Source organism: Chrysemys picta, chromosome 14, assembly GCF_011386835.1.
Source record: "Chrysemys picta bellii isolate R12L10 chromosome 14, ASM1138683v2, whole genome shotgun sequence".
Lineage (NCBI taxonomy): Eukaryota > Metazoa > Chordata > Testudines > Emydidae > Chrysemys > Chrysemys picta.
This window is the reverse complement of record NC_088804.1, coordinates 22,353,477-22,368,434: the sequence shown is the minus strand read 5'-3', so window position 1 is coordinate 22,368,434 and position 14,958 is coordinate 22,353,477. Positions and strand designations below refer to the sequence as shown.

General features: G+C 42.9%; 1 protein-coding gene across 1 annotated transcript in view; it reads left to right on the top strand.

Moving 5' to 3' along the window:
- C14H19orf12 (chromosome 14 C19orf12 homolog) overlaps positions 1 to 8,041 on the top strand; it is a 32,463-nt gene extending 24,422 nt beyond the window's left edge. The window contains exons 4-5 of the mRNA XM_065567112.1: positions 3,903 to 4,092; positions 7,267 to 8,041. Of these exons, the coding sequence (XP_065423184.1) occupies positions 3,903 to 3,957 (55 nt within the window). The 3' untranslated portion in view covers positions 3,958 to 4,092; positions 7,267 to 8,041. The remainder of the gene's footprint in view (positions 1 to 3,902; positions 4,093 to 7,266) is intronic.
- The last annotated feature ends 6,917 nt before the right edge of the window (positions 8,042 to 14,958 follow it).

The window sequence follows — 14,958 nt, the reverse complement described above, 5'->3', positions numbered from 1 at the left end:
CCAGTGTCATCCCCTAGCCCTCCCGCTTACAATCCTGCAGCCTTGAGCTTGCAACTATATTTATTTGGTTGGGTTCAGAACTCCTCCGCAAACTTGATCATCTGGAGCAAAAGGGCAGTTGTAAGCTAATTTATTAACATCCATCTGTTGCTGTTCTTTGGCACAGAGATGTCTGTCCACCACAGCATCCCTTGTAGGGATTGGAAGCAGTCATGGGCAGGAGATGGCAACTTCTAAAATCCATTCCAGCTGCATAATGTCTGGGCTGAGTGTAAGAGACAGTCATCACCTAGGAAACAAGGTAAAGCAGTGCCAGCAGTTTCAGGAAGCAGCTGAAGAAGAGTCACTATGGGGAGATGGGCATATTTATATAAAGAAACCATCTGCTCCAATGCTGGATATTAACCTGGTTCCTTGTAGATGTGACAGACTCAAGCTAGATTTTTTTCCACAGGCAGATGGTGTATTTTTAGCTAAAATTATCCTTTTCCCCCACCCCCCCTATTTTTTTTAAGCTGTCTGGCTTTAAAGTGGAAAGCAAACATGATGGAAAATTGTAGCAAAGGGAGGAAAGATCTTGCTTTTTAAAAGGTTCAGAATTCCAGTGCAGATTAGTAATTGAGATACGCCATCTAGTGGGGGGAAATTGAAGCTTTTCTTAAATCCATGTCTATTGTCATATGGACACAGCGATCTCTGGGCTTTCTAATTCCTTCCCCCAGGAAACTGCAGTATATCTTATTTGTTGCTATTAATTCATAAAACTCTTTACAAGGCTACAAATATTAGCCTACCAATGACTTGCATTGACTTATGTCCGTGATAAATTTGGTTATTGGTGACTATTAAGAACATAAGTACGGCCATACTGGGTCAGACCAATGGTCCATCTAACCCAGTATCCTGTCTTCTGACCGTGGCCAATGCCAGATGCTTCAGAGGGAATGAACAGAACAGGGAATTATCAAGTGATCCATTCCCTGTCCACTCCCAGCTTCTGGCAATCAGAAGCTAGGGACACTTAGAGCATGGTGTTGCATCCCTACCCATCTTGGCTATTTAGAAATGTATATGCCATCTGTAGAGAGTGGTGAATTTGTGTGATTTTTAGTTGCGCAGGAAGTCAGTTTTACCATTCTAATGACTAATAAACCCAACTGGACTTAGCATACTTGCTAAGTAACAGCCAACTAAACAGATCTAAGCTGCTGCCAATTTACAAAGAATCATTGATCATAAGTAGGTTTGGCAGAATTGGGTTTTATTTTTTTATAAGTTTTGACAGATATCAGTTTATTTTTAACACTTTTATTTTTGTCAACTTAAATTTTTCATAGTTGTGCAAAATTATGGATTTTGAGCAGTTTTGCTGTTTTTTATCAATTAAAATGTTCACAGTTACCAGAAATTGGAGCGGTGTGACAACAATTATCTGACAGTAGACGTTGAGATTCAAAAACCATTAAAACATAACTTATCAGCATCATATGTCAAAATACTCAAAGTAAACATCCTTAAATGAAACTCTTAAGTTTTCAAGTAGCATTTTTCTTACTTTGCCTATCTGTACATTTCGATGATCATCAAAGGCAATGTTTTTTCCATTGGTTTGTGTGTGTGTATGGGGAAATTGATGTTTACCGAGAAAATTCAAATCCTTCCAAGCCTAATAATCATTGAAGCTGGAAAGTCACTAAAATATAATTGTTCAGTCTTTGGTTTTGCCTACGTGTATTTATTGTTCAATTTTCATTAGTTTTAGTGAGCCTAAGGTGTAAGAGTTAACTATTACTTTACAAGTTTAAATATTGGGTTACTGACTGACTACGGTTATACTAGTCGTGTATGACAGCTTTCCATCAGCGTAGGTCAGATCTTCGCAACTGGTGTTTTTACGCTAAGACCTAATCCTTGACAGACTCCCTCCCCTCTGAGGTAACAACTGTTAATGGTTGTGGGTTTCAAAGTAACATACAGAAAGTCAGGTCTGACAAAGCTGGAGGTATACGCAAACCCTTTAAAACCACAGTCCTGGTGTATTACTGGATCCGTCCCTGACAGAGCAACATGGCAGAAAGCTGGGGGGGGAGAGAAATGCTTCTATCTATTGAATGCCTCTTTCCTTCCACTCCCTCTGCCAAGGCTTCGGGAGCAGTGGTGTTCTATAGGCCCTAACCAGCCCTGCTTTCTAAACAGTGGGTGCATGAGAACTTTCCCGAAATAATTTCTAGAGCAGATCTGTTAGAAAAATATCCAATCTTCATTTAAAAATCATCAGTGACCTGTGATAAATTGTTCCAATGGTTTTACTCTCACGGTTAAAAATTTACACCTTATTTTCAGTCTGAATTTGTCTAGCTTCAACTTCTAGCCACTGGTTCTTGTTACACCTTTCTCTGCCAGACTGAAGAACCAATTATTAAATATGTGTTCCCCATGTAGGTACTTGCAGACTGGAACCAAGTCTACCCTTAACCTTCTCTTTGTTAAGCTAACAAGATGGAGCTCTATCACTATGAAGCATGTCTTCTAATCATTCTCATGGCTCTTCTCTGAACCTTTTCCAATTTATCAACATCCTGCTTGAATGGTGGGCATCAGAACTGAACATAGTATTCCAGCAGCGGTCACACTAGTGCCAAATACAAAGGTAAAACAATCTCTCTACTCCTCAGTATTTCCCAGTTTATGCATCCCAGGATTGCATTAGCTCTTTTGGCCACAGCATCACTCTTGGAGCTCATGTTCAGCTGGTTATCCACCACAACCCCCAAATCTTTTTCAAACTCACTGCTTCCCAGGATAGAGTTCCCCATCCTGAAAGTATCTTTGTTCCCAGCTGTATACATTTACCTTGGCCCATATTAAAATACATATTGTTTGCTTGCACCCAGTTTTCAAGTGATCTAGATCTCTGTAGTGTGTTAATTTCTTCCTCCCCTGCCCCCTGGCACTTCCCCATGTGTTTAAAAAAAATAGAACAGGAACAATCGTTCTTTCTTTTTTTCCCAGGCTGCAGGGTAAATAGTTGTATTCATTTATAGGGTGGTTTGTGTGCTGGTTTGTTTGTCCGTGTTTGTATTAGAAGTCATGGAAGGACACCGCATTCTTAATTTTTTGGTGCAGATTCCTCCAGGCATAGTGTATGGATCTCTCTAGCCAAGATAGAGCCCCATGCTATGGGGCTCTATCTCTTGGTAGTGAGCAGAGGGAAGATGGATTCTTTTTGACAGCATGTCTGTTTGGGCATCAGTACTGCGAAGTAATCTGAGGGCGCGTGCCCTTGATAGTGGGGAATGTTACAGAAGAGGCAGGTTTTTTCAAAGGATTTATGTTTTCCTATGACCATCACCTCAGTCTTGATTCGGTGTTAACCAGTCGCTCATCTTCCAGGGACTGATTGTAGCTAGGCACTGAGAGAGCTGGGAGATGATTCTATTTATATTTGACATAAAGGAGATAGAGAGCTGGGTGTTTAAGCTGTGAACTGCTGGAATTTTAGCCTCTGTTGTCTCACCATCTGTCCCAATAACTTTCATATGAATGTTGAATAGTAACACTGGGAGAGAACTGGGGCTACTCTGATACGGGCTTTGGAGGAACACTTCCCTATAATGATCCTCCTAGTGACTTATTTTTCAAAAGCATCCCAAAGAAATGCTAACTCCGTGCACACGGACACACACGGTAACAAATTCCCTCTAATTATGACGCTTACATGTAGCTCAGATTTTGCCTTGGCAGGACTGTTTTTTCGGTGACATTTGAGCACACTCAACCACTGATGTCTAAAAATCCCAAACCGTATAAAGTCCATGGAGGTATTGTAAAAATATAGAGTCTGGAATATCTGACGCCTAAGACACAAATGCAGCTTTTCAATTCTTATCCCCATCTTATAGGTGGAAAGTAGGTCTCAAAGTTACACAGCAAGTTGGTGAAAGAACTGAGATTTGAACCCAGGAATCCTAACTCCTGGTCCTGTGCTCTAACCAGCAGACACAAGCAGTAAGGCGTGGGTGCTCATAGGACGGAGTGATATGGAAATATCTGTCTGGTGTTAGTCACATCACCATTCATCACCCTTGCCATGTAAGTATGGAAAAACCTCAGTCTCAAAGAGAGAAGAGGCAAATGGCTGATTAATTTCACTCTGAACACTTCTGTTTCTATGGAACCCTCTCTGTCCCTCCCACACCACGTACAGTCAGCGTAGCTTGGCTTTGCTGCTGAAAAACATTTGCAGAACTTCTGCATTTATCATCTCCTCCAGATGTTGCACAAGTAGGAATTTTGGCTGCCACAGTGGGGCGCTGTCCTCCTATGCTGTTGCTCTAGCTCAGAGGTAGGCAACCTATGGCGCGTGATTTTCAGTGGCACTCTCACTGCCCGGGTCTTGGCCACCGATCCGGGGGCTCTGCATTTTAATTTAATTTTAAATGAAGCTTCTTAAACATTTTAAAAACCTTGTTTACTTTATATACAGCAATAGTTTAGTTATATATTATAGACTTATAGAAAGAGACCTTCTAAAAACGTTAAAATGTATTACTGGCATGCGAAACCTTAAATTAGAATGAATAAATGAAGACTCGGCACACCACTTCTGAAAGGTTGCCGACCCCTGCACTAGCTATCGTAGTGACTGAATGATGAGACATAATGGCAGTCTTTCCTAGAAGTTATGGCTAGCTCATGTTTTGCCCCCATGCAGCTTGTATTGCCAAGTCCTTCCCTGTTTGAACAGCTGAACAGTTTGGAGGAATCTTTTGTAATTGTTTTGGGGTAAAGTTTTGAAGGCAGCTAATTGATCTGATGTAGCAATACTTTGCTGTGTGACCTTGGATGAGTGATTTAAATTCCTCATTCAGTTTCCTTGATTGTAAAATGGGGATAACAACACTGACCTGCTTCGCAGAGGGTTGTGACTGTGATGTTGTGAAGGCCAAAAGTATAACTGATTCAAAAAAGAATTAGATAAGTTCATGAAAGATAGGTCCATCAATGGCTAGTAGCCAGTGTGGTCGGGGACACACCCCCATGCTCTGGGTGTCCCTAAACCTCCAACTGCAAAAATATGGGACTGGATGACACGGGATGGATCGCTCAATAAATTGCCCTGTTCTGTTCATTCCATCTGAAGACAGGATACTGAGCTAAATGGACCACTGATCTGACCCAATATTGCCTTCTGGTATTCTTATTGTTAATCATTAATTGCTGGCTATAGAGTGCCAGGAGGTCCGGGTTTGGAAGGAGCTATTGAAGGGCACAGTGTTATCACTTTACTATTAATATTAGATTATTTCCCAGATTTAAAAAAAAAAACACCACACAATTCCACTGATACAATCTGTGATTATTAGCACTCTGATTGCTTTACCCTTTAGGAGACTGGCGAATCCTTAGAGGATCTGACTTTCAGTGGTGTCTTATCCTGGCGCAAACATGCAGTTTTACCTGTGTGCACACTTTGGTGCACTAACACGCTGGGCAGTTGCAATCTTTACACTCTGTTGCTTACCTTTCATAGCTTCTCTTAGGAAAGAACCCTCCCATGGTGAAGGACTCTGAAAAACTGGGCCAGCTCCTCTCTTGGCAGAAGGACGCAGTGTAGTGCAAGCAGTGCCAAGCTATTAACCCCACTCTCAGCTGACACTTACTTGGCAGATGACGCAGTGACTGGATGAATGTTTTAAATGCACGCATGCTCTTGAGACCGGTTCATGTCTGCACTAGAAAAAATTAGTATCCCTATTCTAGCAATTGCCATCAGTGCTGCAAGGGCACGAGTGCAGCGTTTCTCAAAGGCGGCCATAGCAGCCTCCGAAGCATGGGTGGAGATTGGAGGAGGGGCATGGGGGGCACTGCATCTCCCCCTCTCCCCCAACTGTATATGTTGATAGTGGGAGGCACAATTTAAAGCCATTCGTCCACCCCCTGAATATCCCTTGAGTCACAGCCCCCACCCACCCCCAGTCTACCCTCCTGGAAAGCAGTAGCCCCTCCCTGCAGTGCCCAGCTGTTGCTCCTGAATCGCTATTAAGAAGGGAAGCGAGATGCGCCACCTTGGTATTTGCACTGGTGCTGCCACCAGGGAGTGGCGCCCTGCACTGTGCAGCCTCCTTGGGGGCTCCAGACAGCACCTCTGGAGACACTTGGGGCCGGTGTGTACTGCACCAGAAGTGGCTCATCAGTGGAGGTGGCTGTGATGTTAAATTGCTTGGGACCTCCCCTGGGCAGCTCCCCTGCTCCCGCCCAGCTGGGGCATGGGGAACCTGGGACTCCGCAGGCAGCCAGTGAATTCCCGACCCACCTTCCCCGGGGCAGGCTCTCACTGAAGGGCCATGGGAGGTAGGGACAGAGATGGGTTGGCCCTTGGACATGTCTATTTATTGTTTTTCCTAAAGTTAATTAAGTATTTTAGGAGCAGCCACCAGCAAGAGTTGGTGGCCGCACTCTGAGACCACCAATATTTTGTTATGAGAACCCCTGCACTAGTGGTAGCAATGGTATAAGCACTAGTATAGACAGAGCTGGGCGGAGGAGGGATCTTACCCCACTGTGTCGTCATTGCTTTGAATAGGTTGTCCTGACAGAGCGGTGGTAACCCCTGAGCTCTGTCTACACTAACAGCTTAGCACCAGTGCAGCTGTCCCATTGCTGGCTGTTGCTGGAATAATGAGGCTGTTTTTTTCTACTGTAGAGGCACTCCTGCTGGTAGCGCTAGCTAGCTGGGGAGACTGACACTGCTGGATGATAAAGGAGAATGCAGATTTGGGGTATAGCTCAAGTCTAATTTAACAGCAGACTTTCAGCTTGATAGGGATGGATTTTTTTTTTTAAACTAATGTCTTTGCATTGCAGTGAACTAAAGCTATTAGCCTTTAATTAGAACAGGAGGTTTCTTCTTTACCTTTCTAGAGATCACAGAAATCCAATGCATTTCTCAAGCTGGGAGCCAGAAATCAAACATTCATCACATAATTGCAGTAACTATGTGCTAATACTTCCCATTAAATATGATTTATGAATTCTACAAGAGCATAATAGGAAATACATAAATTCCATTCCAAAGTTTGCAAAAATTCCGACATTCCAGTTTAATTTGATGGCTCAGATGTCGCCAGAACCATGCTGCTGTATGTGAAGAGTTTATACAAAGGTTAAAAAAGTCTCAAAATTGGGTGAAAACATATTTATCCTGTATCTGAACTTCTCTGCCTGTGTGATTATTAATGAACAGTGTGGTTTCCATTTCCACAGGGATCTCTCTCTTCACATTTTGGGCCTCATCAAAGGAGACAGCATTGCTTAGTGGATAAGGCACAGGTATTGGACTTGAAAGACGTGGGTTCAATTCCTGCCTCTGTTGATCGTTTGCTGAGTGACTTCAAGCAAGTCACTTCCCTTCTTTGTGTACTTTGCTTTAGTTTCTCCATCTGTGAAATGGGGATTATGCTCCTGACCTTCTTTGTAAGGCACTTTAAGATCTGCTGATGAAGATTGCTAGTAAGAACTTCTTGTTCTTATTATTTTGCTATTTGCTTCCCTCCAGTTCTACAATCAAGATGTCAAGACATGGAAGAATATATAAATGTTAGCATAGGTTCATACTAGTAAGAGGGGTAAAAAACAAGTAGACCATAAGTCCAGTTACTTGCAAAGGCTTGTTGTTGTTTCCTGAGAGACTATATCCAAACTTAAATGGATATTATACTTGATCTAAGCCAGTATGGACCCCTCTATACTTGGCCTCAAGGAATCTATATAATGGAATTTGAACATTTTTAGGTCCTTTCAGTTAACCTTTTTTTCTCCACAGTCTGTGTGCAAGAGGTAAAAAAGTGGAACCATTATCTTAAGTTAATGTGGTTCTTCTGAATACGCGTTGGTCAGATACTCTCCTGCTGTATAGTTTGATGACAGCATAACATGACCTGCTATTATATGAAATATGAAATGATGGGAGTGAATAATCATTGTAATTCTGGCTCAAAACTGATCTAATAAAACTGTCCTTAAGGGATTTATATTTTTATCTCAGCTGTAATGTATTTCACACAGAAGTTCCATGTCTTGAAAGAAGTTATGGCATATTAATCATGCAAATTGGGCTGAGTCAACCTGATGAACACTTATAGGTTTAAAGAACAAGGATACTGGAGGTGACCTTTGCTGCAGCTGACCAATAAGGGCACCTGGCTCACAACCCTGATACTGCTTCCCTCAGATGTCAACATTTTTTAAGAGCTGAAGTTCTGCCAGTCTTGCGCTATAGAGCTCACAGAGAGGAGTGTGGATTCTGTCTAAAGGATATCTTCAGAAAAGCAGCACTGTAGGTAATTTTCCCTTACATTTGTTTGTATGTTCAGCTCAGTTTTCATTTTCACCCAGCTGAAAATGCCAAAGGCCAATGTATATTTACATATTATTACTCTCAATCCAGCTCGCAACTTTTGTTTGATCCTCCTGCCTGGATAGGGCAGCCCATGGCTCCTACCCCAGGCTCAACTTTTAACTCATGTCTACCATTGTTCTAGCCAGCTCTTCCCTTCATCTAAACATTCGACCCTAAGGCCAAAATTTCGGAGGCTCTCCCAAACTTCCTTCCTCACCGTTACAGCTCTCTCTCAGTCCTTCAGCCCCATATAATCTCGTCCTCCAAGTTATAAAAAGACACAACCGTGCTCTTCCTAGCATGAATGAGACTTGCTAGATTGGCTTAAGAGAATTCATCGATTTCTTACATTCCCTCAGGACCAGTTCAGGTAGGCAAACTGCCATGAATCACCTTTCCAAAGTCCTCTCCAGCTTCCCACTCCAATCTTGTCAGTTAGTTAAACTTTGTGTTCAGCAGGGGCCTGATTCTCTGTAGCCCTGCAACCTTGTGTAGTCACGTCAGTGCAAAGTGGGTATAAAATGCTTCCCATCTGCTCTGGTAATATTGTACACCCCCTTTGCACTGGTGTCCATGACTGCTCAATGAGCAGGGGAGTGGAGGATTGGGCCCTTCAGTGACCGGTTTTGGCTGGGTCCTGTTGGTAGTCCCATAAAAGGAGTTTGCTTTCTTGCTCTCTAGCTTGAGCCATTCAGTCTGGGAAACTTGTGCCATACCTGTGGTGACCATCCTTCCATTGCATAGCAGCTGTTTGCATATTTGAGGCTTTTTTCCCCTTCTGAAGTTTGGCTCTGTGGGAGCCCGTGGTGCTGCTGAGCCTAATCTCGGGTCAGGCCTTTCATGTCCACAGTCCAGGCCCTGTGGAACTGTGCATGTTGCCAATGGCTGTGGCACATCCCCCTGAAGTCAGGGATGAAGATTAGACTTTTTGTTCTAATCCTACTAATAGATAGTAGCCAGGATAATGGGTACTTTTGTACTGCTTTCCATCTTCAAAGAGCTGTACTGATATTAGCTAATTAATCCTCAAAGCAGCCCTGTGAGGAAGGCAAGTGTGTGTTTCTATTATGCATACTTTTAGCTTTGTTTTGGAAATAAAATCAGACTGGGCCTTTACATAGAAATAAGGGAATGAATTAACCCATCACGGGCTGCCTATGTTCATCATATCAGGGCAACTGCCACAGGTTTTTTGGTTAGTTTTGGCATGTCTTTATAAACCTCAGGTATTTATGTGAAACAGCACAGAGTAAATCTAGCATTCCTAGTGTCTTCCCGGTTTTTATAACAGCCCAGCTTCTGTGTGCATATTCTTTTCCTCCCACTCTCATCCTAAAAGTTATATAGCACCATTTACCAGGCTCAGATCTAATGCAGCTATGGCTCAAGGCATCCAGATAGGGTATCAGTGGAGAGGGTTGAACCGGTGACCTTTGGATCTAAAACTATGAACCTCTCATGCCTGAGCTAAACAACCTGGGATCCAGAGTTCAAACACTATAACAGACTCATAAACCTCTGTACATGTAAAGTGACACTTTTTAGGGAGGTACGTGAACACTTTGTTTTGACTGCATGATTTCAAACCTTTTCAACCCAGCCAAGCTTCCTTATCCCTGAAACTCCGTTCTCCACAATCTTTCCTTCCTCTTCTGGTCAGACTGGCATGCGTGTCATAGACACACACTAACATACATGTCACTTCTGTGGTGTTAATATTCCAACACATACGCTACTGTATGTAAAATGTGACACACCCTGTCCAAAACAATCAAACTACAAGGATATTGCAACACATTTGACGTTATAGGAAATGTCTTTCCTGTAAGAGAGGAAAACCCACCCATTGCTTTTGTGCCTGCTCTTCCTCCCTGAAAGTTTTCCATTGTACAAGCGTGTAATTAAACAAATGATAGGAAAAATTGACCTCTCTAGTCACTTGAGACCTCTTATATAATGTCCTCCAGCTGGATCTCAGAGTCAGCCTGAAAATAAGAATTATATTCAATACCTTTATGGCTTGTTTTAAGTAGAGAAGTCCTTTACCCTGATGTTTCCATGCCATCTGAATCCAAAGAGTCGTGTAGTTCAAGACTACAAAGCTCATATGACTGTCTCAAGCCCAGATACAATGAACATGACACTGAGAGGCCATCATTGTATTACTCTTTGCTTATACGGGTCCAAGGAGAGGTTTGTCTTAAAGTGAGATGCTCCCTGGTCCTGTGATCATTGATATGTTTTCTCTGAGTAAATCAGCATCTTTAAATCTTTTCACAATGTATGAGAGCTAACTACTGATATCTACAATGCCCCAAATATCTGCTTTTACCAAACTATGCTCTTGCTACCTCTCCATGAATGGACAGTGCTAGTGAACCCTCAGATCACACAAATGTTTACAATGCAAGATTCATTCAGTTTTAAGGTAGATGTGTTCTGCCATTCACATGGTACTTTAGGAAATTACGAATATTCTGCTCTCCAGTATAAATGGAAAGAGTTGTGGATGCCCAGCTCCAGGAAAATATAGCCTTTAAAACTAGAGGAAGAGAGATTTGGGGTGGTAGTGGAGGAGAAAGGGAAAGTTTGAATATTGCAGGAGGGAGAAACAGCCTGACAGGACTACAGTCAAGGTTTCCAGATGAGACTATTGATTTTGGGTGTCCTGATTTTAGGCTCCCAATTGGAGAAACCTTAAACGGGTTTGACTTTCAGAAAGCGTTAAGCCATCTGAAAATCAACCCCTCGACTGTGTCTGGAGATGGACACCTAAAATCATGACAGGTTTCAGAGTAGCAGCCGTGTTAGTCTGTATCCGCAAAAAGAAGAACAGGAGTACTTGTGGCACCTTAGAGACTAATAAATTTATTAGAGCATAAGCTTTCGTGGATTACAGCCCACTTCTTCGGATGCATATAGAATGGAACATATATTGAGGAGATATATATACACACATACAGAGAGCATGAACAGGTGGGAGTTGTCTTACCAACTCTGAGAGGCCAATTAATTAAGAGGAAAAAAAAAAACTTTTGAAGTGATAATCAAGATAGCCCAGTACAGACAGTTTGATAAGAAGTGTGAGAATACTTACAAGGGGAGATAGATTCAATGTTTGTAATGGCTCAGCCATTCCCAGTCCTTATTCAAACCGGAGTTGATTGTGTCTAGTTTGCATATCAATTCCAGCTCAGCAGTCTCTCGTTGGAGTCTGTTTTTGAAACAGACTGCTGAGCTGGAATTGATATGCAAACTAGACACAATCAACTCCGGTTTGAATAAGGACTGGGAATGGCTGAGCCATTACAAACATTGAATCTATCTCCCCTTGTAAGTATTCTCACACTTCTTATCAAACTGTCTGTACTGGAAAAAGAAGAACAGGAGTACTTGTGGCACCTTAGAGACTAACACATTTATTAGAGCATAAGCTTTCGTGGACTACAGCGCACTTCTCTGGGCTATCTTGATTATCACTTCAAAAGTTTTTTCTTTTCTTTTTTTTCTCTTAATTAATTGGCCTCTCAGAGTTGGTAAGACAACTCCCACCTGTTCATGCTCTCTGTATGTGTGTATATATATCTCCTCAATATATGTTCCATTCTATATGCATCCGAAGAAGTGGGCTGTAGTCCACGAAAGCTTATGCTCTAATAAATGTCAGTCTCTAAGGTGTCACAAGTACTCCTGTTCTTCTTTTTGCTAAAATTATGAATCACCTTTGAAAATCTTGGCTTCCTGTTTAAATCCTAGAATGTAATATAGAACTCAGCAATGGATCTGGGAAGGGAGCTCTTCTGTGTTTAATATTCAGTGTGTGAGTATCACTAAAGTTTTATAAAATATAAAATTCCTGGGACATCATGGTATGTTTCTTTAAGACTTTGGCCTGAAACAAGAATAGCTGTTTTGTCTGAAGACATAACCGGTGTGACGACGCCTGTTTTACCGTTACACTTTTATAGAGAGGTAAGGACCAGGCTGCGACAGCAATGAGACCCCGTGTGCTAAGACAATGCAATAGAAGGTAACAGATTTTAAGCAGGGATAGGCCATTTTCTATTTCCTCATTAGCAATACCCTAATGACAGAAAAAACGAAGCCCCCTGCTCTCTCAAGCAGCAGTACTAAGCATTTCTGCTGGATTTTTCACTTTATTGACACATTGTGCCACGATGGAATAAAAATCAGCATAAACCAAAGCTATGATGTCGCTCCACCTGGAACGGCTTTTTTAATGGCTGTTACTACAGTTTTATATGAACATCGGTGACATCACAGATTACACTTCACATAGTAGATGAATGGGCAGGGCGGCTTTAGTCAGGCACCACCCTTGATAAATACTTACACTTTTTGCACCCAGATTGTAATGCCTCCTATAGGCCCTGGGCCTGCATCCCGCAATCTGACCTATGCCGGTGGACTCCTGCTCTTGTGCGAAGTCTTGGTGACAATGCATCTCTGTAGCTCCATTGCAAAGCCAGTGTTGTGGCTGCACGATTGCTCCCAGCCTTACAACCGCCAGCAGAGTAGCACTGTGGGAATTTACTCCGGAAAAGGGCCTTCTGCAGACAAGGCCACACAGGATAAAGGCTTCCTTTGCGGCCCACCTGCCACAGGAGACGTTCTACTTAAGTCCATTGTTTAGAACTGGCTATAAACTGACTTGCCATTGGAGTGAAGTGTGGCCTTAGAGACTGTTTGTTTGGGCTATCTGGAATTTGCTGCGGAATGACTGAGTATTCAGAATGGTTGTGTCTGGAGTATTTATTGTTCCAGTATGATCCTGGGCCTGCCAGCCTGCATCTACAGCAGAAAACTGTGTCACTTCCACTGGCACTGCGGCAGCCGAGTCAGCGCAAGCTACAACAACATGCTGCTTCTGCCCACAGCACTCCCTGCGTAAGTGTCCAGGCTTGTGGATGGTTGCCCCAATCCCCGGTACAGCACTCTGGGGCAGTATTTAATGCCTGTGGTATATTGTGTATGTTGCACGTTTGTATTTTGGTTTGTCTGGATGCATCACATAATACTGCACAATGAAGGGCTTTGCACTTAAAAATACTATAGTGGCCAATTACCAGCTGCTCCTTGAGCTGCTGCCAGACTGATGTGGCACCGGGGGGGACACAGGCGCTGTCATGAGCCCCACCACCTTAGTGTGTTGGTGCTCAAGAAGTTAAGGAGCTTGATTTCATTACTTCCGTCCATTTATTTATGTGGCAAGCTTTGAACAGAACCCAGATCTAACACCCAATCTAATGCTTTAACCACAAGACCAAAGAATCTTCAGCTGCTAATGGAAGATGCATCGTATATGAAAAATACACAGGCGCATTTGTTCTACCTTGGATGTAACTCTTCTGATAACAGGGATGTGAGCAGTTCTTTCTTGTTACACTGTCAGGAAGATGAGAGGCCTGCCCACCCGAGCTAACATTTTCCTTGTTCAAAGCCTGTTTGTGTAAGTGGTCACACCAAAACATTTTGAAATCGTTTTTATGGGTAACAATATAAAAGCAAAACATGTGGTGTGATGAAATAACTATAATAACAGGAGTTGAAATATATTTAGTTAGGAGAAGAAAAAAGATTGGCTGCCTTGGAGGATGTGTGCTTTTGATCCTCCCCGCAGTGAGTTACAAAGTGATCTTTAGCAGTGGGGTGAAAGCCAAGTGTTGAATAATTACTATACTGCAGAGTATGCAGTTTATTCATGAGTCCAAGAGTAGGCACCAAATTGTAATAGTTTTTGATAGAACAAAAGTCTGATGTTTGGTCCTGTTTTTGCCCTCCCCTAGAAATTAGTATTGGATGGAAAATCTTAGTCCTCTTGAGAAAGAGGCACATAATTCATTTTGACTAGAATTTGCAAAGTAAAGACAAGTTCCTTGAACTTGTGGCAGTAGTGCACAAGCTGCGGCTTTGGCAGCCTCGCTGGGACAACCTGCTCACGAGGGTTAACTATTTCCACGTCGCAAGAGCAGCTGAACACTCACAATTCCTGCTGGGTTTAATGGGAGTTGCGGCTGCTCACTGTCATTCAAGCTCTGGGACTTGCAGCAGTTTCTACTGGAGACCTTTTCAGAGCCCTGTGACCTTTTTATTTTTTATAATTCTTCATTTTACTTTATGGGAATGGGTTGTTTTGTTTCGTCCTGCCCCCTGCGGGGTGGAAGCCCTTGGGTGTGGGGGTTGCAGACAGTGCTTAATTTGTAATGAGAGTAGTGCTGGGGCTATGAATGGCCAAGCCCAGAGGTGCTGGGGCTATGAATGGCCAAGCCTCCAAGTGCCAGGGCTCAGTCCTGGCACAAATTGAGCACTGGTTGCAGAACAAGCCTGTCCTGCTCTCACCCCACAGCTGCAGCTTTTGTCCTGTGGAGGTTGGCTGCCAGCTGTGGGCACTGTGACCTGGTGTATAGGGGTGCAGTGCTGGCTCAGCTTTGGCCCAGCCACCCCTCCATCATGCTGGGAGCAGGACCTGGCTCGGTGGCATACATTTTTTGTTGTTTTGCATTAGCAAAAAACACAGAGCACTATTTATGTCCCTT